Genomic DNA, 26,019 nt, shown 5'->3' with positions numbered 1-26,019 from the left:
ATTGGTATAGGCAGGGGTGAGCGAAGGCTAACCAACACCCAGTGTGCGGCAAACCTCCGGCTGTGCACGCGTTGCGCCGCTACGTATGGCACATGTGTGGCATCGCTACGTACAATGCATGCGTGGCATTGCTACGCAGGGCGCATGTGTGGCGTTGCTATGTACAGCACATGTGTTGTACGTAGCGGTTTGCCACCGGCAGCGCCTGAGCACCATATGGTCAGTGGCGGGATCCTCTGCTTATGGCGGCGACAGCACAGGGATCCTCCGCTTGTGGCTGTAGCGGCGACGGAGGGATCCCACCGTCATCCATACGGTGCTTGAGCAACGCCGGCGGCAAACTACTATGTACAGCGCAAATTTAAATCCCCATCAAAATGGCTAAAAAATTATGGAACAGAATACGGTATGCAAGTAATTTGTCTGATTTTCATATTATCTCTTAAATTCATTCAGCAGGGAAGCAATGGATTATTTAGTCTCGGCAGAGCATCAGATTTCCCTTTACTTGCTCATTGTACCTTTTAACCTGCTGCCATAATTTGCTAACAGCTTAATTTGCCTTTAGCTGTTCTTAATGCCTTTTATAATACAGACTCCTGCAAATGTGCCCAAGTACCTGATATGTGCAGGTACAATGAAAATAATGCTGCTTTAAAGCTGTTAAAACTGTGCATTTTCTTCTGAACTTCATACTGAACTTCATACTGAACATTATTATTATTATTATTATTATTCCAAGAACAACGGCCAGCAATATTTGAAAAGCAACAGCAAAGGTAACTATAAAACAGATATGGCTTGTACATATTGACTGGAGTGTTGCATGGGGAGGGAAACAAATTAAATTTCATCATGGAACCTATCTCTAATTGGCTATTAACACAAATGGGAGAAAGAGGCAATTCTCCCCAAACAATTTCCCTTTACTATTTGTAAATGGGCCCACTGGGACCATATACCTTGTAATGAACTCTGATTCTTTAATTATTGACTACTTCTACACCAAACTAGGTTCCACAGCATGGATTTGCAGGTAAAAAAAGCTAGTGGTCACCTCTATTAGGTAGGTTTTGTAATCTAAATTTGTATACTGAATTTTCTTCCCAGGAACAAAATTAAGTTTGTAGCATCTAAAGTTCAACATGTTCCTCTAGCTTTAGAATTGTGGTTTTATTATCAAAACTAATCAAAGTAAGAAAGTCTACTTAAATGAAACCGAGACATTTTGTACCAGTTCAAGTTTTCACATCTCACTACTGCTGGCTGGGGCTGATGAGAGTTCAGCAACTGGAAAGGCAAAGGTTTCCCATTCTTGAGGTTACAAAAACATTGTTCCATGTGAAATCAGCTGTTGGTGCAGCATCCTTTATTTCAGTTCATCCTTCAACTAAGTTCAAGGTAGAGCCGGTGGAATACTAATATGAATGGGGACTCCCACATTTCAGGAGAGACAGCACTCCATGTTACAACAACTGATAATTATCAGGCCACAGGTTTCCTTTGCTGATTTTAGTGCCCTTTCTGGTTTTTCACGTAACTTCTATCTGAGTTATTTAGCATTTTATATGTACATACCATGACCTTAAAAATGGCTCTGTGGCTAGCGGGCAGCTAGTTTGCCCTTAGCACTGGCATAGTAAGGAGCACCAGTGGCAGCCTCTGAACCCTGCAGTATCCCCTGTAGTAGCTCTGCTTATAGGTTTATGTGAACTGGGTCTCTGTTCCAGTATCTTCTGAAAGACCTCCACTTTGATTTGATTTCGAGAGGCTACATTTCTCAAGTCCCAGCCTTGAGTAAGAGAACACACACTTCTATGTGGATTGCTCACATGCCAACCTGAGAAGAACCAGCTCTCTTCAATATGTGGGACTAGGGAGTGTTCCATTTAAGAAAATGAAAAATCATTGATAGTCCGGAATATATCACTTTTAGAAAGGAAAACTATTAATAGACCACCTACCCAAAATGTTATGAAAAGTTATCCCAAAGTGAAACTATAAAACACTGTGGCGAAGGTCATGGATGACTCATTTTCATTTATGAAAATTCTGTAATGCACAGGCTTTTATAAAATTTTCATGATTCAAAGTATCTGCTGCAAATAAATTATGTATTTCTAATAGAAGTAAAGTTAAATATTACCATAGTTTGAGCTGGGTGCTGTATATTTGGTGCTAGATTTGCGAATAATATTTTCATGGATCTGATACCATTCATTTTCATTGTTGCACCTGAAAAAGTATAGACTAGCGTTACCTTTATGACTTTACTTTATGACTGAATGCATACATACATAGTCTACACACTGGATCCTTTTTTAAAAAACAACTTTGTTGAACAGCAATACATTATCAGAAGGGGGGGGGACCACGCAAATCTTAAACAGTATAGAAAATATGATAAGTCTTTTCCGTGCCATATGCTTGAAGCTCGTGGAAACACTACTGATATTGAAAGGCACCTGAAGCTTCTTGGCACATTGCATATTTGGAGCTGTGCTTCCCCTCTTCACGCTTTAGAATCACCAGTGTACTTGTGCAGCTACATCCATAAGCATCCACAAAAGGGATCCCTGCCCCCAGATTAACAATGTTCCCCAGATTCCCACCTTTCCTTTTAAAAGAACTAACTTTCAAGAATATGTGGAACACAATTTGTAAGGCAAAATGCGCAGGAGCTATTCTCTTGACTTTTTGTTGTTGTTGTTGTTTGGAGAAACTAGCCTGTACCCACATTTGAGTGTTTTTAGCCAACAAATGAGTTCACAACAATGACTAACATTTAGCAAAGCAGAACTAGCCAAGTATATAAAAAGAGAAGGCTAAAATGAAGCACCCATTGTCTAGATTCTCTGTATGTTTTTAAGCCTTTTTACGCTGGTCTTCCATAATAAAGAACTGTTTGGTGCCTCTTAAAAAACAATCCATAATTTTAGTTTAGCTTGACTGGGGAGTAATGTGTTAACTAAAAGGGGAGGAAAGGGGGGGGGGAGAGTAGCAACCAAGTTAGGAGTTTGTGGTCTTTCTAACTCAGATCTTTATCCATACAAAGAATGTCATCTCCCCGCCCCACCTGAGTTTGTAAATATTTAAAAAAATTACCAGTGCCAATACAGATAAAAGTCCATCATTATTGCAAGGACCAGGGCTAAGAGAGAGTGTGTTAGGTTAGCCTTGCAAAATAACCCAGTACTGTTATTCTGCTGGTGGGAGAGGGGTTCAAGTAGTGTATGACAACCCTGAAGTTTAGTCCTCTTGTGTAATCATGGCATGTTGGATATTTGGGGGGGGGGGTGTAAAATGTCGTTTCTGTATTTAGTTAATTGTACAAGCAGTGCAATTAATTATGGGCTGAAGGGTGTGAAGAAAACTTGGGAAAGAACTGGGCATTTCAGCTGTGAGTGAAAAGACATTGTCTTGATGCTAGGTCCATCTGTATATAGACGACAGGTCTACTAATTAAGAAACAATGGAGGGGTAGACCTGGAATACAAGTTTCTCAGACTCCAGGGCTGCCCAGGCATCACCACCATTCAGTCACCAGATCTATCAGAAATGGTGGACCTGTACTCTGATATTAATTATCAGTATTTATTTATTTATTTATTTGGGCATATTCATTTTGCTCCCCTTGGAAAAAGGGGGGTGCCCATGGCCACATCAATTGTGAATCAATTCTTAACATGTGGTGGACACCCCATACTAGATTCAAATTCAAATTCAAATTTTATTGCGGCTATAAGCCCATAAAACCCCATACTAGAAAATAGTGCTGTGTTGGTCCTCTTATCTGAGACCTTAAAGCAAAGACTTTATGAGTTTTTCATATTATTGTTGGTCTCCCATCAGCCTCAACTGGCATAACCAATGTTTAGGGATGATGAGAGTTTGCAGTCCCAACAAAATCTGGAGCGCTGCAGGTTCCCCATAACTGACATAAAGGGTAATAAGCACCTTTTAGACTAATAGCTTAATTTTCTACATGCACTTTCGTAAGTAAAACCAACTTCGTCAGGTAGAGTAAGGAACAGAAGCAAAGTTGGAAAGTCAGTTCATGGGAGATAGGAAAAGACAATTCCATTTTAATTTAAAGAAATATAATGATCTAACTCAGTATAAGGCAGCTCCTTCCACTCCAACAAAGAGATCTGCAAATATGGCTAGTATGTGTCTATCTCTTCTTCTCCTCATTCTGTGGTAGAATGGTTTGTTTGGTTATTGGTTTGTTATTGGCTTTGTTTTATTATGCATTTTGTATTCTCATTTTGTTTTTTCCTATTGTTAACAGCCCTGAGATCTTCTGATGAGGAGTGGTATACAAATTTTAATTTTATTATTATTATTTAGGGGGTTATGAGGGGGCTGCAGCAGGGAAGGACTTGCCAAAAATGGCCTCTCCTGTTGTTCCGCTGAGGGATTTCATCCTTCATTGATCAGACACCAGTAGATACCACAAGCATGTTTGGCAAACCCTCACCATGATCAACTCATGCCCCATAACCTATGTCCCCACTGTGGGAGGACGTGTGGATCCAGAATTGGCCTCCACAGTCACTTGTGGACTCACAGTTAAGACCATGTTCATGGAAGACGATCTTACTCGGCTAGGAGTGATCGCCAAAGAAGAAGAAGATATGCTTAAAATAAATAAGAAGTTGGATAAATTATCAATCCATTAAAATAAAGGAATTTTAAGATTTTAATGGTATTATACCATCAGAAATATATCTAAACTTTTATCTTCATGAAATCCATGGTAATTTCTCAGGTCGCCTAGTTAACAATGTATTTCACATAGCTATATTTTGCCTACCTGATCATTAGGTAGTGAGAGAATTAACCAGTTGCCTTAGTTGTGTGCTGCTCCAAATAGAATTCTGGTACAATTTCTTAAGGCATCCAGAGTAGCCTATGAATAATGATAAGGGAGATGAACTGCTAGACCCTGAAACTCACTTGGTTGTCTGGCTAAAGTGGTGATTATTTTTAAAAAATACTACTTTTTGTAATACTACCTGAATTTTCAAAACAAGGTAACTGCTGAGCTAAGAAGGACTCTGGCAACTGTCTCCAGCATATTTAAAACAAGCGAGAATACAGAAATAACTTTGATGTACTACGAAGGAGTTTTGAGATTTTATTTTTTTAAAAAAAAACATCCAAGTGAAATGTAAACAGGGCTTTAGTAAAGCATTGTTGATATGGCTGCCAGGAATTTCAGTGAAATGATTTGAGTGTTACAAACCCTACAATTCATTGTGTTTTAATTAGTGGATTATTGGAGCTTTTTTACATTTGCTTTTTATCTGTAAGCCACTTTAAGCAACTCTGTGGAGGTCAAAAGTGAGTTGTATCGTTAAATAACTAAAATAAACATATTCACCCCAGAATCTGCTATTTAAGAAATTCAGCAGCAGCACTAAAAATAATTTCTTGTATGGCATTAGTTCAGATTAGAAAATACAGTGAGACTAATATTACAGATACACTGGAAATTCCAGATGGACTCATATCTGCAATCAGACTCTGCATGCAAAAACATTTGCTAATAATATTTGCTAACAAAAAGTCAACGTTTGACTGTCTGTGTCGCCAAACCATAAACAGATGCCGCCATATTTTTTTAAAAAAATATTGATGTGAAATAGAAAAAGGAACTTAATATTGTCATAACCACCTCTGGTTCAAACCACAATCACATACACAATTACTTCAGTTTAGAATATACATAGAACAAGGTCAATCATCTACGGCAGGGGTAGGGAACCTTCAGCCCACAGACCAATCTTCCCCCCCCCCCCGGGCAAATTGGCTCACCAGGCCATTTCATCTAAAGCACACCTGCCAACCAACTGAAATAATTGGTGATATCAGCTGATGGGTGGGATTACTGGGTTCAACCTTGCATTGACTGTGTAATCCTGTTCCCTACATAGAACGAGAGGCATACATTCCCAACTGTTTCAAGAAAACCACAGGTAAAGAACCCAAGAAGGGCAAATTTTGGTTTTTTATTATTTTTAAAAATCTAAAACACGGTTTCTGGTCAAAATTTAAATCTGACATTAAATTATATTAACATGTTAAAGTCTCACCACACAAAAGCCCATGCATAAAAAATATTGTGATACTGACAAACAATATGCTTGTTTCTTTACTTTACTTTCTCCCGATACGTGATTATAATTTCTGGTTCAAAATTCCAGATTTTGTTCTCAGGGCGAAGTTCAACAAAACCCCAATTAGCAATGGTGTTAATGGCTTTTTAAAAGTAAAGAGCAGATATGCCCCTCCCAATCCACATCACCTCTACCCCTATAATCTGCTATCTGCCAGTTCTAATCTGTGCCAATCAAAGCTAATTTGTGAGACTGGGACCTCATTTTATTTGCCTTCAGTAATCTGTAATCAATATTGTCAGGGAACTGTCCCTGCTCTCCCCGGTGCAAGGCAGGGTGGTGGAAGGGCTCTCGGATGCTACAGAGAGCCCCAGCCCCACCTGACCAGCAGCACTTCTTCCTCTAGTGGGGGAAACAGCGACGTCTCCAGTGGGGAGGGGCAGGCAGTTCCGGGCCTTCGGAGCAGAGGCTCTGGGGATGCTGGAGAGACCCTGCACTCCCCTTGCTCAGCAGGCGAGGAGGGAGACACGCCAGTTCCAGTGCCCCAAATGCGTAGAGGGGTGAAACGTAGGGAAGGGAGGTGAAGATTTGGGATTCCGAAATTCTTATGTTGGGGTCCCAGCCGGAAGGGGCCACTCCTGGATTCTGCGAGTGACTGATACAGACATGTACTTGTTGCTCTGCACTGTAAATAGTATGCACAATAAACCTGTTAAAAGACAGGTTGGAGTCTTGCCTGGTTACTCGTGAACAACCACCCCACGGACCTTACAGATATACTACTAGTTTGGTTCTTGTCAATTCATGTCTTATTCCTGTGACCTATTACATGCACTGTGGGCAAATCTCAGACTAAGAAGACACCTTCTAACTCCCATGCAGAACCACCCTCCTGTGACCAAACACAACAGTATAGCCACAGGAGCACAGAGGAAGGTGGTTTTTCCTCACATACTACTTCAGTCACCACTACAGAACTGAGCTGGAGGTAGAATAAGGGGCCACTCAGCTTTCTCTATGCTGATTTCTTCTTTTCTTGCCATCTACTACTACATTTGCTATCAGGAAACCCGCTCTACATCGAGGAGCAGTATTTTATTCAAGTTCTAAAAGCCAAGCTTGGCAGCCACTGACAACACCATCAGTAACAAAAAGGAAACGTATAAATCCTAATCAGAGTTGACTTTCAATGAGTAAGCTTAAAAATAGCTTGGCTCACATACAGTCAGCAGGAAAACACAGCACTGAAACCGATTGCAAAACAAGGCTCTGCAGGGAAGGGGGAGGGAAAATCAGACAGCAGTTGTTGTTTTTCTATCCTGCACTTTGCTTACCTATGGGGAAAGTGTCAAGTCACGTTGGTTATTTAAAGAATTGTGCATTAGTATCACCTAGCCAAAGCCAACAAATTAGAAAGTAGGAGAGTTAGTATAATGAATGCATTAACACTCCTATAGGATACTGATCTACTTACTTGGATATAAAATCAGTTGGTATAACCTGTTAGAGATAGGAAGACACTTTAACTATTTGAATTACTTTTATAAATACCTCATCCTAGGTTAAGGTGATGGCAATCATGTTTTATAAACCAGCAAAATATCTGACGTAACACAAACAACACATATAGTTTTTTTTCTTATTCCTGCACTAAATAACTTACGTGTAAACTTTAAGAACAAAATCCTTTTCTTCTTTTAATTCAGAAATTGATGGAATCACATCCATGATACTTAATACAGCACAACCATATGGACGTCGGTAATGAAGATGAGAAGGACCCTTTCTCGAATCATTTAGCAACATGCGCCCTAAAACAAAGAGTTATTGGCATTATATTCAACTTCAGTTCTCAAACACCTAAACATAACTCTATAAATAAAGATAATGTTACTTTAAAAAAAAATCCAGATTAAACAGTAAAACGAGTATCTTGCTGAGGAACAGGTGAACAGCTTCCTGTGGCAACTATGCAGAAATTACACTTTCACTCCTTTAAAATCTACCTTATTTATTAAAAAAAAACTAGTCAGAAATCCTACATCCTGCAAAGATATAACCACCTCAGCAGCTGGGTCCGGGAGTGCCCATGCCCATCTGTCTCTATCAAAATGTTGTCAGGGAAGGCACCTATAAGATAAAGGTGTCTAGTACCATTTACTCTTACTGGGAACATTCCTCTGATGATTTCACCAGAGACCTTTTCTGCTACCTCAGATATTTTAACTAGGAAACCTAGGGATTGAACCAGAAACTTTACACATGTAACCATGTGCTGCAGTGCTGAGCTATGACTCCACCCCCATACCATGATGCCTCTTGGGCAACCTTTCATTTCTTGATGACAGGAGCACTTGCTTAACTGAAAGCAGCATAAAACTCTTTTGTATGCAGGCGCTCATCCAAATAAATGAGAGCAACTTGTGCCAGGCAATTGTCCAAGAGGCACAGTTTGTTGTGCTCCCAATTGGTAAAACGGGGGAACCTATGGTCCTCCAGAAGTTGTTGGAGTACAATTCCTATGGCTATGCTGGCTGGGGCTGATGAGAATATCTGGTTCCTAACCTCTGGTGGGGAAGGTGGGCCTGTGACTCATGGACTGCTAGGTGGCCATCCCTGTCCTGCAGATATACAGCAAATTATGAATTAAAACCTGACCTGCTGGACTAGTCAGACTTGCTGCAATAGCTAAGTCTTACTCCACACAAAAAGTACTGTTATCTGCACTTCTGCTGAAATGACAGTTTAGCAATTACAATTTGTTATGAAACAATGCAATTCCTGGGTCTTTGAAGCTGCACTTCCTATGGAAATGAACACACATAATCACTGTACTCAACAACATTATATTGGTCGATTTGCCTTATTTAGTTTATTTATATAATGCTCTTCCACAATGAGCTATGCCCAAAGATTGTGCATAAAAATCTAAAATAAATTCAGTAAGTGTACTGTACCTATCCGAATTACATGGGCAACTATGTACAAGTCTTTCTTCATATCCTTGCTGCTGAGATCCTAACAGAATTGGGGGAGAAAGTAAAAATCATTGTCAAAAACATTTATATTACAAGTATATTCTACTTTCAAACAGAAAAATACCTCAACACATTTCTATCATTGTCACAGAGAAGTGAAGGCTTGGAGTAGAAAAAGATCCACACCCCCCCAGGAGGATTTCTACCCTATTTTTCTGGGGGAAGTCTGCAGAAAATTGTGGGGGTGGGGATCCCATGTAATATTTACTATTTCAGAAAGGTGAGTGAAAGTAGTGTATACTCATAGTTAACATTATACATTTACATTTCATAAACATGACCAACAATGAAATTCTCATTGCAAGTTATTCATTGCTGAGGTTGGCTGTGGCTGAATATCAAGCCCTGCAAGTTATCTGAGTTAAAGTGCTTGTAAGCTTATAGCTGCTAGCAAAAAAAAAAGGGGGGGGGCAAATCTGGAAGTTGCAAGATGCTGAATGGATAAACTGGCTTAGCTAAATGAGAAGAGTAAGGAAAGGAGAAAGGGGAAGTGATATCAGATGCCCCAAGAACATACAATTTAGGTGAAAAAGCAAAGGTCTCATCCATTGAAATCTACTATCATAATCATCATCATCTTTATTACGGTCACAGACCAGCATAAGTTAAAATGGAAACACGCAGGAATTTTGGAAATAAAACAAGATAAAACAGGTAAAAGGAGTGACTCAAAAAAGGGGGAGGATGCGTGAGGGAGGCTTAAAATCATCTAGAGAGTTAAGAGCAAGCAGTTGCAAAAGTAACTATAAAAAGGAGGGTGCAAGAGAGGGGACAGGTCTTGCGTATGAGCCTTCAGTTTAGGTCTGGTGCGTGACCTGAACCATTCTTTGGTGAATGCCCACCATAGCAGTGCAAAATCTGGCTGCTGACTATGTTACATCTGGATTTCCATCTTGAAGTAGCAAGGAGATAAAGAGATGCTCTGTCCGTCCAGGGAATTTGTGTAGAATTGGCAGGATGAACCTGACTCATATGTCTGTAAAATATTGGCAGTGGAAGAAGACATGTTCAGTAGTTTATAGCTGCCCTGAGCCACAGGGGCGTTTCCTCTCTTTGTATGGTACCTTCCTAAAACGGCCTTCCTGGATAGCTGAGGAGAGTGCCTGGCATCGGGCCAAAGTGAAGGCTCTTCGCTGTTTTGGTACTTTTAGGTTGGTCATATATGGCATTTGGGAATTGAGGTAACTTTTTGTTTCACTGATGAAACAATTTGGGGATCTGGCTTAGACCTGCTTGATGCTATATGTCTTCCATATGCTATCCAATGGGTTTATTTTTGGCTTTTTCGTATCCCATGTCAAGTAAAATTTACAGGGTAAAACCTGGGGTTGTTATTTTGTTTAGCACTGCCTGTTTCCAAGTCATTTGGAAGTCACCCTTTATAGTTACGGGAGCAAAGCCACACGGGAACAAGGATAGTCTTGCCAGTAATTAAGTGTGGCAAGCCACACTCTAGCCTCAATTCTTACCAGTCCAGTTTCTAGGCATAGGGTGGCATTGGAAACATTGTGGGGCACTTGTAGGACTGATCTTAGAAATTTAGATTGTACCAGTTCCAGTGTTGCACAGTGTTGCACGGGGGTGGGGGGTAGTTTTCGGAAGTGTGTCTCCTAGGTTTTTGCCGAGATGTGATAGTCTGTCATTGGTGGACTACTAGTATGGGTGAGTGTTATGGTCTTCCAGAAAAGGGCAGGGTTGTCAGATTTGGCTTCTTGAATAACCTGTGTCCAGTTCTGTTTTGTTGCTTCCTTTCTTCCAGGTCAGCCTTTTGTGATATAGGAGATCCACTGCGCCAGCTGGGGTTGTATTGGAGGTAAAGGCTTGGTATGAGATGTTAAGGGCTTTTTTGGCATTGATACAGTCCTTGTCAACCCATGGCTTGGAGTGGTGTTTTGGGTATCTCCTGTCAGTTCTGTGACTATTGCTGAAAGGCTAATGTAATTCTTTGGTTAGGTCCTTGTAGGCCATCAGGAGGGCCTCAGAGGATTGAGCTGTTATCAGGGTGGTTTGGAATGACCAAGTCCAACCATTTTGATACTTTTTTATTTAGTTGAGAGGTCCATTTGGCTCGGTGGTAGATTTCTTCCACTGGTGTTACAACAGCCTGACAGTTGTTTACAGCAGGGAACTTCTGAGTTAGCTCCTCTACTTGGAGTGAGACCGGGAAACGATCACTCTCAAATCTTGGTTTGACCTCTAGGTTCTTTGCATGTGGGAGAAGGTTCTCAGAGACAATTATATACTCGATGATGCTCATCCTAATTCAAGACAGGTAGGTGAACTCAGCTGGGTGGTCGTTTCCGTAAGGCACGATTTAGAATGTGAAGATTCAGTCTGAAGGTCATTTGTGCTAGGTAGAGACTGTGATCTTTTGAGGCTTGCGTTGTGATTTCCACCCCCAAATATGGGGTTTTTGCAGTATAAGGTCTACAATGTACCCTTCCAATTCATCCAATCTAGCTCTTATCTCAGATTTCTGGGTCTACTATTTTGATATCAAACACTAGCTCAGAGAGCTGGCATTTATAGCATAGAATTATTTTAAGTTATTAATTTTTGGCTGAGTGAGGTAATCACAGATGCAAAGGTAAAAGAAGAAACTGCTGAGAAGTGAAACTGTCAAGACCGACAGAAAAACTATGTACATTTACAGACATGATCTCAAATTGTGGTTTTGTAGAAAATGTGGCCTGAGACCTATATTTCCTTTCTGGGCAACCTTCCAACAGCCACGAGGATAGGGAATGATGCAAAAGTGGGTGGATTAATGAATATAAATTTTGCATTTAAACAGTAGGCTATTTTCTACACACACACACACACACACACACACACCTCTATCTTCCATCCACACAAGAGAGACATTATCAAATTTTAACAACACAGTCCAGCATGGCGAAAACATTGGAGGTGTAAAGCAGAGCCATTGAGCGATGTGGAGAGGTTTGTGTGGCCTGTGCGAGAATTCCAAGGGCCAAACAAGTGGCCTGGAGAACTGTATTTGGTGGCCAGGCCTGAGCTTCCCTACCTATGCTCTAAAGCTCAGAAGTCCAATAGCAATAACATCCTTACAGATAAAGAAGAAAGGAATATCAGAGAAACAAAGCTTCATAAAAACATCTAAAACACAACCCTGTTCCATTTGTTGGAGGCTGAAATCAAAACACATTTATGCAACCGCTCTCTCAGTACTGGCTGCAGTAAATATAGTCCAAGTAATTACTCCTTTCACCATAGTGATATTTTCAAAGGGTGTTTGTCTACAAACACATGAAGGAAGCTAAAAGACCATTCTCATTTCATGCTTCATTAGAAATCAACAGGCAAAACAAAAGACAAACGAAAGACAAATGCAGCACGAAAAGGAGTGTTTCCACATCCACTTTTAAAGTTAATTTTAATTTACTAATGCTCATTTATCACAATACAAGTAATTTTTTTAAAGTCTTTCACTTCAAATTCAGCATAAGAACATAAGAAGAGTCTGTTGGACCAGGTCTATAGTCCCATCTATTACAACATCCTTTTTTCACACTGGTCAGCCAGATGCCTGTGGGAAACCCTCAAGCAGAACTGAGGCACGAGGGCCTTCTGGCGGTTCCCTCACTGCGAGAAGCAAAGCTACAGGGAACCAGGCAGAGGGCCTTCTCGGTAGTGGCGCCCGCCCTGTGGAACGCCCTCCCATCAGGGGTCAGAGAGATAAACAACTACCTGTCATTTAGAAAATACCTGAAGGCAGCCCTGTTTAGGGAAGTTTTTAATCTGTGACTTTGTATTGTATTTTAATATTTGTTGGAGGCCGCCCAGAGTGGCTGGGGAGACCCAGCCAGATGGGCGGGGTATAAAGAATAAACTATTATTATTATTATTATTACAAGAGCATCCCAACTCTGGAGTCAGGGCATAGCCATCATGGCTAATAGCCAATGACAGCCTTATCCTCAATGAATTTGTCCAGTTCCCTTTTAAAGCCATCCAAGTTGATGGTCATCACTGCCTCCTGTGGGAACAAGCGCCATGGTATAACTATGCGCAGTATGAGGAAGAATTTATTTTATCTGCCTGTATATTTTCAACATCCAGCTTCATTGGATGTCCACCTTAAGTGTTATGAGAGGAGAAAAACATTTATCTCTCCACGTCATGCAAAATTTTATAAACTTCTATCATGTCATCTCTTACTCATCTTTGCTCTGAACCAAAAGGTCTCAAACACTGCAACCTTTCCTGATAGAGGAGTTACTCCATGAGTATATAATTATGATTCTCGATATAAAGCATAATTTTGGGGAGGGATTCAACTAAATTGCTGTGTGCATAGAATGAGGTCCGCTTGCACAGCAAAGCTTCTCTTACTTCCCCTTGTGCACCCTATGCCCCCTAAATCTGCTCTGCAGAGTTGAGGGAACCCCAGAACAGGTTGGGGGGGAGGGAGGGGAAATGTCTTATAGCATGTGAAAACCTTGTTCCACGCAAGCATAGCCCACACCCTTTATCTGACAATATTTATCTTAAAACCAGGCTGGATTTAGATGTGACATGCAACTATGGTTTAATAGCTAAACGTCTGCCTGCAGTATGCTTTATTTGGAGTCAAATCAGGATCTGAAATTAAAAAACCATGGTTAGGTCATTACTCTGTCTCACGAGACTGCTATACCATAGAAATGGGAATATACTTATGAAACTGAGTCATGCACAGAAGTAAACAAACAGCTCAAAATCGTATTTGCATTTGGGACACCTGGATGCTCAAACTATGGTGTGATTAGAACAAAATATAAGCTACAATGGAACCTAGTCTCAGTCTGCAAAACATTCTCGCTGAATGGTAAAGAAAATGAAAAGTGTTTCATACTGTGAAAAGTGCACACATTCGATCGATCTTCTCTGGATTCTTGGGGCCCCCATTCTTGTTTAAGCGTACCAGAAACCTTTCACTGAAACACAAAAGATAAGAAAACACTGAATTACCAATAGTACATACCATCCATACTGCATCCTGGTCAGAACTTCTAAACATTTATGGAACTTTATTCAGAGATCCAGATTCATCAACCATCAAACTGTATAGCTACATTGAAAATACAATGGTTCTTTTGACAATACTTCCAGGTACTTTCTCACTAATCATGGTGGGAACGAATTAATATCTTCTTACATTTGATGAAATATAGGAGTAGCACGAGGCTAATAAGAATTTAACATCCCTACACTCAATCTTAGACATAAAAATAATTTTGTTAATTGTTTTATGCAAAATAGTATAAATTATTCACTGGAAAGTGAATAATAACTGGAAAGTTAAAGAGATAAGTGGCAAGTTAAAAAGATGCAGCACTCTGCCACTAAACTGCAATAATGTGTTTAAGAAAGGAATATAACTGATTACAAAATAACAAAGACAGGAATTCTAACCCCATACTCTGCACTGAGTTGGGATTCAGTATGCTCTGTTAACTGTTTATATATATTTATCTAACTTTTCAAAATCTAGAAAATCTGTCTATATTCCTAGGCAGCATATTCCATTGGTCAATTGTTTTACTGACCATAAGCAAATGTAACAAAAAGGAAATGTTGGAAGTAATATACTGTACGGCTCCTTTATTCTATTAAATTTATAATTCTCTGAACTAAACAAATATACCCTGTCAAATGTTCACTTCCTCCATATCAAAAACAATTCCAGCTGGACTCACATCAGTACTGGTTCTTCCTACCAAATGAATCAAAAGAGTTTCCTTTTTGCACTATTATACTTTCCTAAAGGCAGAAGGAAACAAATTCTGGAGGTCGGGATGAACTGCTCAAAAATATTTACTGTAAGCAATGTCTTGTCTACAATGTAAAACCTAAAACGGGGTCTTACCAATACTATTACTTATTAGTTGACGTTTTCCACAAATTTGAGGAAAACTAGTTGGCCATAGTAAAAGTATACTTAAGAATTATGTTAGGGAACCCCTTGTGAATATGGATTAACTGCCTTTACAGGCTGGTGCTGGACTCCTGGCAATCCTTTCAGAGATAGTCTTGCCAAAAGGGTAAAGCAGGGGTCGGCAAGGTTTTCCGGCCATGGGCCAGATCATTCTCACGGACGATTGTCTGTGGGCCGGCCATGTGCAGCGCAACGCCGAAAATGGCGTCTGCGCATGTCCGCAATACCGGAAATGGCATCTGCGCATGTCCGGATGCCGAAAATCGTGTCTGTGCAGAAGCAATTTTCGGCGTCTGGGCATGCGCAGTCATGATTTCTGGCATTGCGGACATGTGCAGACGCCATTTCTGGCACCACTCGTCAAGTCCCCGTGCCGCAACGGTTTAGGGCAGCGCGCAGGGGAATTGCCAAGCGGACGGCTTGTGGGCCGGTTAAATGGCCTCCATGGGCCGCATATGGCCCATGGGCCGGAGGTTTCTGACCCCTGGGGTAAAGTTTGTCTCTGCTAACAAGGTTGCAAAGGCAGAGTATCAATTTAAAGTGAGAAAAAGCAGAGCTCTCCAAGGTGCTGGAATTGTGGTGTAAGTCAAACTTTCAAAAATAGTTCTCAAACAATACTGAGTAACTACTACAGTGTGTTCTATTACAATAGTTGTTATAGTGACTTAGGTATAATTAAAATGCTGTGTTTTCTTTTATAGGCAGAAGTTTAGATCCTTAAAAATGGGTGGTTTTAGATCCTTAAAAACCTCGTAGTGCTTCTACAACTCTTTAATAAAGTGTAGTTTGCTTCTCCTTTCATACCCAGAATTCAGAGGCATGGAACCTAGTTCCATGACCTCATAAGAACTCTAGTTCCATAAAAAGAGTTAACAATATTACAGATGTTAAAACAGATTTCTGACCAAAGGACCAGCAATCTTTTACGTGCTCAGAAAAAGCAAGCAAGGGGTTTGCTTCTGACTTACCTGATCTGTTTGCCTTCCCGGACATCATACAAAAAAAAGAATACATCTGCATCCTCCCCAATTGTATTGTAAGTGAAACTTTTTAGACTGAGAAAGAAGTGGTGAGGTACTGGCAGACGACACGCTTCTCCATGACGTGGGCGTATTGTATCTACCTAATTTGGAGAAAGAAATTAAAGGGACTTTATTTTCTAGACATATATTTCATAGTATCATACTCACTGATACCATTTAAAATGTAAGTTGCTTGGTAGAATATATACACAGATCCTAATCATTTTATCTGCACAGATCCACATGTAGTGCCTAGATCCCTCACCAAAATACTGTCAGAATAAAGCAAATTGTATACGAGTCAACACCCTTGATTAAAGTTGCTGCAAAAAACAAACAAACCATAAAACAAAATCAATATACTGGTAGGGCTGAACAGTTGTAAATAGCAATAAAAACCAGTATATTTTATGAGTTATTTCATGGTGAAGAAGAGATATGGCTTCCTTCTGCAGTTTATCTTACCTGTGATGTGCTCTGTTGTACACTATGTCTACTAGATAAATGCTGTAAAAGAAAAAGAAAAAGACATGCTGCATTACTTCTGCTCAAAGATGCTGACATTTCTTCCTCACATGACTAAACATTTTCTTTTCATTGTTTTCAGATCTGTTTTAAAAAGATGCAGTAGTATACTAAAGACCGGTTCCTATTAGCCGACACAGAAGCATTCATGATTTAGCACTGTCCAGGTTCCAAATCAAAGTGCAGCACCATTCTATTGTACTAGACCAGGCATGGCCAAACTCGGCACTCCAGCTGTTTTGGAACTACAACTCCCATCATCCCTAGCTAACAGGACCAGTGGTACTGTAGTCCCAAACAGCTGGAGGCCCAAGTTTGGCCATGCCTGTCCTAGACCAACATAGGATTTTGTGGTGGTGCAACCGGCTGGGAAAACAGAGAGCTCTTCTACACAAGCAACTGCTATCCCAGTTCTATACAATGTAGCAGCATTACACACAAAGCACAGAACTGACCAGGGAGAAGAAGAAGAAGAAGAAGAAGAAGAAGAAGAAGAAGAAGAAGAAGAAGAAGAAGAGTTTGGATTTGATATCCCGCTTTTCACTACCCGAAGGAGTCTCAAAGCGGCTAACATTCTCCTTTCCCTTCCTCCCCCACAACAAACACTCTGTGAGGTGAGTGGGGCTGAGAGACTTCAGAGAAGTGTGACTAGCCCAAGGTCACCCAGCAGCTGCATGTGGAGGAGTGGAGACGCGAACCCGGTTCCCCAGATAACGAGTCTACCGCTCTTAACCACTACACCACATTACAGCTGGCTACTCATCCCATCAACACCCTGAAAGCCTTTTAGCCACGAGATATAATAATAATAATAATAATAATAATAATAATAATAATAATAATAATAATTTATTTCTATCCCGCCTACCTGGCTGGGTTTCCCCAGCCACTCTGGGTGGCTCCCATACCCTTGAAGATGTGAAATAATGTTTCAATCTGCTTATTTCTGCAAGGTTGATACTTTGCAACATGGTTTGTGCACTCTTGTGCATTTGTTGTACTGTTTTATTGGGTTAATTTTCTACAGATGATCCCTGGCTAATTTATTCATAGTGTTGTTGTTACACGAATTTTGTGCAGTTTCATCTCCCTGTTTAAAAAAATGCATTTTTAAAAACATGCTCAACGGAGGACCTGTGAAAATAGATTTGTATTTTAGGTGATACGTATTTATTGCAAGTAGCTACTTCACAAGCCTTCTTCTCCCCAATCTAATTTATATGCACTCTCCCATTCCCTGCAGTGGAAAGTATTTTATGACAAAGTACAGAAGCAACCTCCCACTACATCTACATTTGATTTACCAAAAAACCATTCCTTGCTATACACAGAACATGGCCTCAAATGAAAAGTGTAGCGACTGACTCAACATAACATTACCGGTAAATGTTTGTGTTAAAAAGGAGCAACATCCCCAATTCTCTAACAGAGAGGTTGATCCTGTTTTCAAAGCCTCTCATGCTGAAGGCTAACATTAACAATCAGAAAATTGACAGTAAGTCTCTTACTGTTCCTATTTAATCTCCAGAGGTAAGATTTAAAAAGTAATCCAAATTGAAACGGTTTCAAATGTGTTTTTTAATCATATTTTCATATTTTGTTTTATACTTATCTATTCTGCAATTTTTAGATATTTGCAATGTTGGGTATCATTGATATTATTATTTTTATTAGGTTTCAGAAGCTAAAACTTAGAGAGACCCAAATAATCCTCCATCTCTCAAACCTAGGAATATAAAAATATATATTTCCATAGCACATGATCAAAACCACATAGAATTCAAACATAGGAACAGCCCTCCTTGACCAAACCATGGTGCCTCTAGTAAAGAATTATCATTCCAACAGCTGCCAGCCAGATGCCCTTGGATGCTCATAAGCAAGTTATGAAGGTGATAAGCACTCCATGTTTGTTGATTTATTACTTCTAAACACTGATATTCCATCTAGCTATCAGGATTATTAGCCACTGACCAATTTGTCCATCCTATCCAAAAGTGGAGAGAATAACCAGGGCATTGAATCCACATTCTCAGATTTCAAAAAAGCTCAATTAGTGCACCATCCCACATCCCTTGCAGCAAACACTAAGACATTCTGCTGAAACCCGGCAACATAGAACAATTGCTGCAATCCTATGGGAACTTACCTGGGAACATGTGACATAATTCTCAACTTAATCCAACACAATATTAATAGACTGATGTGTAGCAGATGCCGAGTCCCTTTCAAATCCATAGGACATACCCAGCTATGTGCAAAAATAAATGAAGGCAGGCTCCCACAATATAAGCTCAATCAGTGGTGCCTCTTAATCTCAGGGACATGGGTTCGAGCTCCACGTTGGGCAAAAAGAATTATGCCACTGCAGGGAATTGGAAAAAGGGCCTGCTGTTGTGCTGCTACCTTCTGAACCTCTCATCCTCACCCTATCAAATAATTGAAGCATCTTACCATCTTGTATAGATCAGAGACACTTATCTGATCTGAATCCACCACCTCAAAGTCCTTTCGTGGGACAAGATCCAAGCCCAAATGCCTGTGAAGGGGAAAAAATGCAATAATCAGCAATAAAATGTATTTATTTATTTATGTAGTATATATAATTACAGTGGTACCTTGGTTTAAGAACAGCTTAGTTTATGAACAACTAGGATTAAGAAGTGGGTGTTTTGGTTTGTGAACTTTGCCTTGGAAGCAGATCATGTCCCACTTCCTGTTGAGTGTGTTCCATTTGTAAATCGAGTCCCCCGCTGCTATGGGAAAGCACGCCTTGGTTTAAGAACACTTTGGTTTAAGAACAGATTTCCAGAACGGATTAAGTTCGCAAACCAAGGTACCACTGTACTTGGGAACTGAAAATAAGGCATATGCTTAAAACTATGTAAAGCTTAATACCTGATACAGTTATTACAAATATACCTTTCATAACATTTACAAATATAGCATCAGCATTGCAGGGCTTGTTGCAGCTAATGGCAGGTCAGACAGAGTGGATATTCTAAAGCTTTTGGCCCCACACAGATGATTTGGCTTGACTCCCATATATGTGGCTGCAGAGAGGCAACATTTCATAGCACCAAAAGAAAGTTTGTACTGGACGCACTTGGTTCAAGAACTCGATCACAGAAGCAAAGCGTAGGATGGAGAAAACCCAATTGCCTGTTGTGATGTAGTTGTAGTCCTCAATATGGGACTGGGCTTCAGGTGTCAATGCCAATGCTCAGAGCTAGGCTTGGCACTAGAGGGTAACAGTGCCTACATAGGCCATAGGATTTTCATCTACTGGAATACTCCTCCAGGAGACTCAGCAGATGTCCTCTATATTGACAGACACGTTTGCTGAAAACTTTTTTTTGCTCACAAGCTTATGTAGACAATTAAAATAAACGCCTTCTGTAAAAGTTGATCAGTTTTAATTTTGTATGTGTTTTTATTATGTATGTGTATTTGTTGTAAACCACATAATAAAAAATGCAATTGCAATATAAAAGTATCTAAGTAAGTAAGTAAGTAAGTAAGTAAGTAAATCTGACACTTTTCTCTGAGAGTCCACCACCTGGTGAGGTGTGGCAGGTAGTTAACAGGGAAAGTGCATTCACAGTGCTGGCACCCTAACTTTGGAGAGATCTCCCCAGAAAGGTTGACATAGCACCTACCTAGATGCCCACTGCCAGAACAAATCCATTTTTTCTCTCAGGTCTTTTAATTTGTTTTAGTGCCAAATCTGATGTTTTAAAAATCTGCAATGTGTTTTTTATGCTGCTTGTATATTTTAATATTCACTCATTTTCACCTTGGGGTTGGATGGTGGGATATCAATATCCGAAACAAATAAACTAGCACCATAGGGGCAGCAGTAGCCATCAAAATAAGAGCTGCTACCAGAGAAGAGGACATCAATGCTAAATTTGTTCAGATTAGCAATAAGCATACTGAAGATAGCAGACTGGGAGACTGCTTCAGGTGAGACAGTGGTGGATCTGCATCCATAGAACAAGAAAAAGTAGTAGAAACCCTTATAGGCAATGAGTGCTGTTCTGCTGCAGTATCAAGAAGAACATGGAAGATGGTAGATGATGGAAGTTGAGTTGGGATGTGAAGGTGGCATGTGGTCTTGATGCTACCCCATCAGAAAATGATAAGATGAGTACCTACAGGATTCCTACAATCATAGCATGTTTCCAGTCAACAAGCCAATCTGGGGCTCAACCTGGCAGGGAATAAACCATGAGTGTAATTAAGAGCATGGGTGCCTGTCCTCTCTGCCGTGGTTGAAACTTCAATGATTTCCACAATAAAGATTGGTGGGAGCAATCAGTGGTAATTCCAGCCTAGAGACAAGGATCATGAGCAGTGCTATAAGAAACTGTTGGGAGTAGCAGCATGGTGGAACCACCCTGTGGTTGAAATGACAGAGGGTAGAGTGGTCCTGTTTCATCCTCTGAGACAAAGCCAATGACTTCTGTATCAGTAAAAATCAACGACATTTCTGCAGCAGGCCTAGGCTGGTCAAGGGAACAATGCTTGTCTAATATGGACTAGGGTGGTGAAAGTCTGCAATAACATTGGTATGTTAGGAGCCTATACCACTTTCATAGTAGTTTCACCTGGCAGGGTCTAGAGCTGTGAGTCTGGAGTCAGAACATCTGAAGTGTAAGGTGATCAGTTATGTGTCATACACTTTTTATGTAATGAATCCACTTTTTATGTGGCTGATCCAATGGTGCATCACAATAACAGACCCTTATGTCCTCTGAGCATTCAGAGCTGGAATGCTTTCAACCCAGTGCCTTTGAAATGGAGGCTTGAAAGGTACTTAGATCATTACTGAAATGGGTATAGCTGGAGTAGGGATTGCTGGAAGCACCCATCTCAATTAAAGTGTAGTTCAAGAGGGAGAAGGAAACTTGGGACACAGAAAGCTTGGGACACAGGATGCACATAATGAGCACAGTGACTATAGAGAGCTTCTTGATTATTTTTTGGAAGTGAACACAGAAGCAAAAAGGCATGGGATCTGCTCATTTGGGCATGTGTGTTAGGTATAAACTGTGTTCCCTACTGTCAACAACTTGAAGGCTTAAATTTTAGAATGGTTCAAATGTTGCTACATGTTCACATTGCACCTCATTTGTGTGCCTCCAGAGAATAACACCGAGGCAAAGGCAGGGTGTTTTTTATATTATTTTGATCACTTCTTATCCATTTATTATTTACTAGTGGTTTAAGCCCGTTAAAAAAACGGGCGCTAGAACATATGTGGAGGGAGCTGGCGCCCCACCCCCACCCCCTGCCAAAGCCTGCTTTAGAGGGAGGTGGGGGGGTGGAGGAGAGGCAAGCAGGGCTTTCTCCGCATTAGCCCTGCTTGCCCGCCCCGCCCCCCGCCCGCCTGCCAAAGCCTGCTTTAGCGGGTGGTCGGGGGGGGGTGGAGGAGAGGCAAGCAGGGCTTTCTCCGCATTAGCGGAGAAGCCCTGCTTGCCCGCCCCGCCCGCCCGCCTGCCAAAGCCTGCTTTAGCGGGAGGTGGGGTGGTGGAAGAGAGGCAGCAGCGCCATGCAGGCCAACGGGGCAGGAGGGGGTCAGCAGCAACAGGCTCTCCTTGTAGCGGCGGGAGCAGCAGCGTGACCTCCCTCTTCGGCTTCCCCTCGTCCTCTGCAGCCCGGCGTTCCATTTCAACCGCCCCGCTTGAACTGCCGGCGCTGCTCGTGGCCCGATGTCTCTCTGCTCCAATCCCTGTGTCCCTGGGGCACATGCTCAGTTGCGCAAACCCAGAGACACACGGACTGGACGCAGAGACACTTGCATTTTATATATATAAATAAAATTTCTATACCATCCTTAATCTGAGAATCACAAAGTGGTTTACAATATAAAAACACAAAAATACACAACATATTAACTAACAAAAATAACAGCACACAGTTAAAGACCATAAATTGTTTAATTATCCATCAATTTATGGCACACATATTTTTTTTCCCTGAAGAGTAGAAGGGGGACATGATTGTTCTCATAAAAATAATATTGTACTTCTCATACTTTTAAAGTCTTTTGGAGTTGTCAATATCAGTATGCAAGTGATTTCCTCCATTTAATAGCATTCATCACAAATGGACTCTGTAACAGTTACCTTTGAACCTTATCCGATATGCTAAATTTAGTTAAAATCCCCTAACACCATGGATTTTCAGCTCAAAGGATTCTCATTCACTAATGCTATGTTAATCCTTCATACTAACTGCCCCAAGCTACCTGTATGTCATGTCAAAGCAAATGAATAAATGTTCAGCAGCAACAAATACAGACTGCCATAAAGTCAACAGGACCTCCTTTCTTGGAGATTTTCAAGGAAGAGTAAAAGCAGCATCTGCAGAAGATATCTTATAGCAGACTACTGAACTAGCTACCTTCTTTGACCCAATCTATATTTTCCTACTGGCTCATTTGGCACTGTCTTCAACACAAAATTCTGTTACATAAAAATTTGATTATATTAATTTTATTTACTCAAGGACTAGCTGCTTAATATGTATGATGGCACTCCATATTCAAAATAAATGATTTTCTTCTCAATCCTTCCAACCAATCTAATTTAAAACCCTTCTACAACTCTTTCAACTCTAATTTTACAGTGAAACCTTTGCTCCAGACAGTTCCCTGCTGTATTTTCAGAAAATGTATACAAAAGTACTCTACGTTCTACAGTACAAGGCCATTTTTTCCAGCTTAAAATATCCTGTATTTGGAATACATTTCTTCTTACTGAACAAGACATTAAAAGCCACTATGCAGAGCAAGAGAGACAAACATGGGTTCACACTTTATTCTCTCCCCCAGAAAGATTACTTAGCATTTTTTATTAAGGTATTTGTGACATTCAGTTACTTGACTAGCAATTACTGTCTAGCCATTTCAAAAGAAGCAAAGAATGTAACAAGCAAGTGCAAGATTTGAAAAATGATCACTTCTTATGCACCAATTTTACAACTCAACTAGTGATGGGAAAGTGCATCTAGTCTCAGCTCAGAAGTTGCTCTAAAGCAAAAAAAAATATTTTTTTCTAAGAGTATAGGCAGGAACCATTTTGCGTGGGGGTTCTGTTCCTGGCCCCCCCCCCCCACACACACACATTGGTGGAGCATGCGTATACCCGCCTTGCCCTGTTACACCCTCTTGGGCATCAGCAGTCACGCATCAATTGGACACACACAAAATGGTTGCCGCCTGTACTGTACAGGCCCAAAACGCTTGAACACGTGCACTGATTTCTGTTCAACACTATGAAGATTGGCCTATGGAAGGAATGGAAAACCTGTGGCCTTCCAGATGTTGTTGGGATCAAACTATCAGCCTCCGTCACCAATGTTCAGGGATGATGATAGTTCTCATCCAATAACATCTGGAGGGTCACAGATTCTCCATTTCTGGCATTTGGTGCCCTACAGGCTTCCATCCTGTCATTCATGTTATCACTATCAGTAGAACCACTTATATGCCCTCTTCCTTACACCAGCTTCCAAAGGCTCTTCTCTTTTAGCATTTGCCCTGCCAACCTATTTATGTTTTAACCTTTGTTCCCCCTTAATTTCTCTCTCTGCCATTTTCAAATCTCTTTTTACTTTTTAGCTTGTGGTTTTATAGTAAACATTTCTGTCATGGCAACCTTGCCATTGGTGTTGCTGTGAGATAACAGCCGGCTCGTTTCTCGCTTTTGAAAGCATTTTATTATCCTTACTAATTACAGAGCTATAAAGCACTTCTGCATTCCATTATGACAAACATCCTAACTGCTATCTTCCGTTTCGCGCCTCTTCCAGCACAATAACCTCCGGGTGCTTCGGAAGTGACGCGTGAATTTCTTCCTCCCTCTCTTGCTCCCCTCCCCCTGTTTATTACTGGCGTCAGCACTCCCCCTTTCTTCTGGCGATACCTCTAAGAGAGGGCTGTCATCATCGTCGGACGTATCTGTTGAGATTAATGGGACCGGTTCTCTATACCTCGCCCCCTCCCCCTGCCTGTCTGCTTTGCTGCTTTCCCTCACTGTTCCTCCTCCCACGCTCCTCTCCCGATCCAGGCTTGTCTCCGTGACAATTTCTTATTTTATTTGTTGTACGCAAAACGTTGTGTTTAAAACAGTGTTTATGTTTTAAATAAACACTGAAACACGTAATTAAATCAAATGCATCCAAGAAAAACTACTTCCACATAATGAGGATAATCTCAAAATCCTAATGAAATGCATAGGTTTGAAATCCTTAGCTATATATAATTAAAATTCTTTAAATTTCAGTAAGTTTTAAGCACACTGATGTTCCAGATTCCATTTATTTGCCCCAGACCAGGCTTACATTTTTACACAAACACACAGAGAGAAGAAACTCTAAGGCAAACAGGAGCAGTACATGGACTGTCACCTCCAATGGTTGTAGCTACACACACAGTTTACCATCAGGGAACTGGTGCTGTCAGCTTTGACAGGGCTGATCGATTTGGTCAGGGGGAGACTGAATTTAGACCTCTCCCCTACACACAGCTAATCAGTGCTTAGTTACGCAATTTGATATGGCACAGCACAATCTTTCTGGCTTGTGGTCAAGTTGCTTTGTTGTTCTTTTAATCAAAGTACCCACTTTTTTCAGTCATGCCTCCAAAGAGAGGTGCTATTAATTATTCACCTAGGCCTGTTTTATAATATTTTTATAAGAAACTCTAACAGCTCTGGCAGAAGACTGTTACAATAGTAGGAGTTTAGCTACGCTACAATGGAAAACAAAATCACTTGGTTTAATTTTGTCAGTTTATTTTTCAGAAGCCTTGTTCTTTTAGCTGAGGGGAAGACTAAATCCAGACCAGCACCCTTGTCACATTTCATTTCATTTCAGTTTTGTGCCTTGCTGTCTCAGGGCCCTTCTTTTTGTATTTCCCCCCTTCACTTTCTTATCCCAGAATATCAGAGTTTGGGTTTTAATAAACAAACAAGTTTGCTCTGAGAAATGGTGGCAATACAGATAAGAAAAGAACGTGCGTATGGCCAAAGCAAGTTTTGGGCCATACATTCCCTTTATATCCAGTTTCTCTGTTTCTTGTGATCATTTCTTATGTACCACACCAACCATTACACAAAACTATTTTAAAATTTGGCAAGCATATTGTGCATGCTAATATGAAACCCAGGAATTCAGTAATTAATGACAAAATAGTCTTCTAAGCTGTTTACAAAGTATAAAAAAGTAACACAAACCACTAGCACCAATGAGCACATTGCCCTTTGCTGAGCTCGCTGTATATAATTCTTTGCAATGGAAACACCAAAAATGAAACAGACTTTACTTTCATGCATCAATTTACATGTTTATGATTGGGATAAAAA

The 26,019-nt window shown here is 40.6% G+C and overlaps 1 protein-coding gene across 1 annotated transcript in view; it reads right to left on the bottom strand.

Annotated features, from left to right (window-relative positions):
• The window catches only part of DOCK3 (dedicator of cytokinesis 3), a 145,629-nt gene that overhangs the window by 85,146 nt on the left and 34,464 nt on the right, over positions 1 to 26,019 (bottom strand). Inside the window, exons 7-13 of the mRNA XM_033140625.1 lie at positions 19,103 to 19,187; positions 16,589 to 16,630; positions 16,070 to 16,224; positions 14,019 to 14,100; positions 9,080 to 9,140; positions 7,786 to 7,933; positions 2,147 to 2,235 (exon numbers count right to left, since the gene is read on the bottom strand). Of these exons, the coding sequence (XP_032996516.1) occupies positions 2,147 to 2,235; positions 7,786 to 7,933; positions 9,080 to 9,140; positions 14,019 to 14,100; positions 16,070 to 16,224; positions 16,589 to 16,630; positions 19,103 to 19,187 (662 nt within the window). The remainder of the gene's footprint in view (positions 1 to 2,146; positions 2,236 to 7,785; positions 7,934 to 9,079; positions 9,141 to 14,018; positions 14,101 to 16,069; positions 16,225 to 16,588; positions 16,631 to 19,102; positions 19,188 to 26,019) is intronic.

This window comes from Lacerta agilis, chromosome 2, assembly GCF_009819535.1.
Source record: "Lacerta agilis isolate rLacAgi1 chromosome 2, rLacAgi1.pri, whole genome shotgun sequence".
Lineage (NCBI taxonomy): Eukaryota > Metazoa > Chordata > Lepidosauria > Squamata > Lacertidae > Lacerta > Lacerta agilis.
Note: the sequence above shows the minus strand (reverse complement) of the source record. Positions and strands in the feature narration are given on the sequence as shown.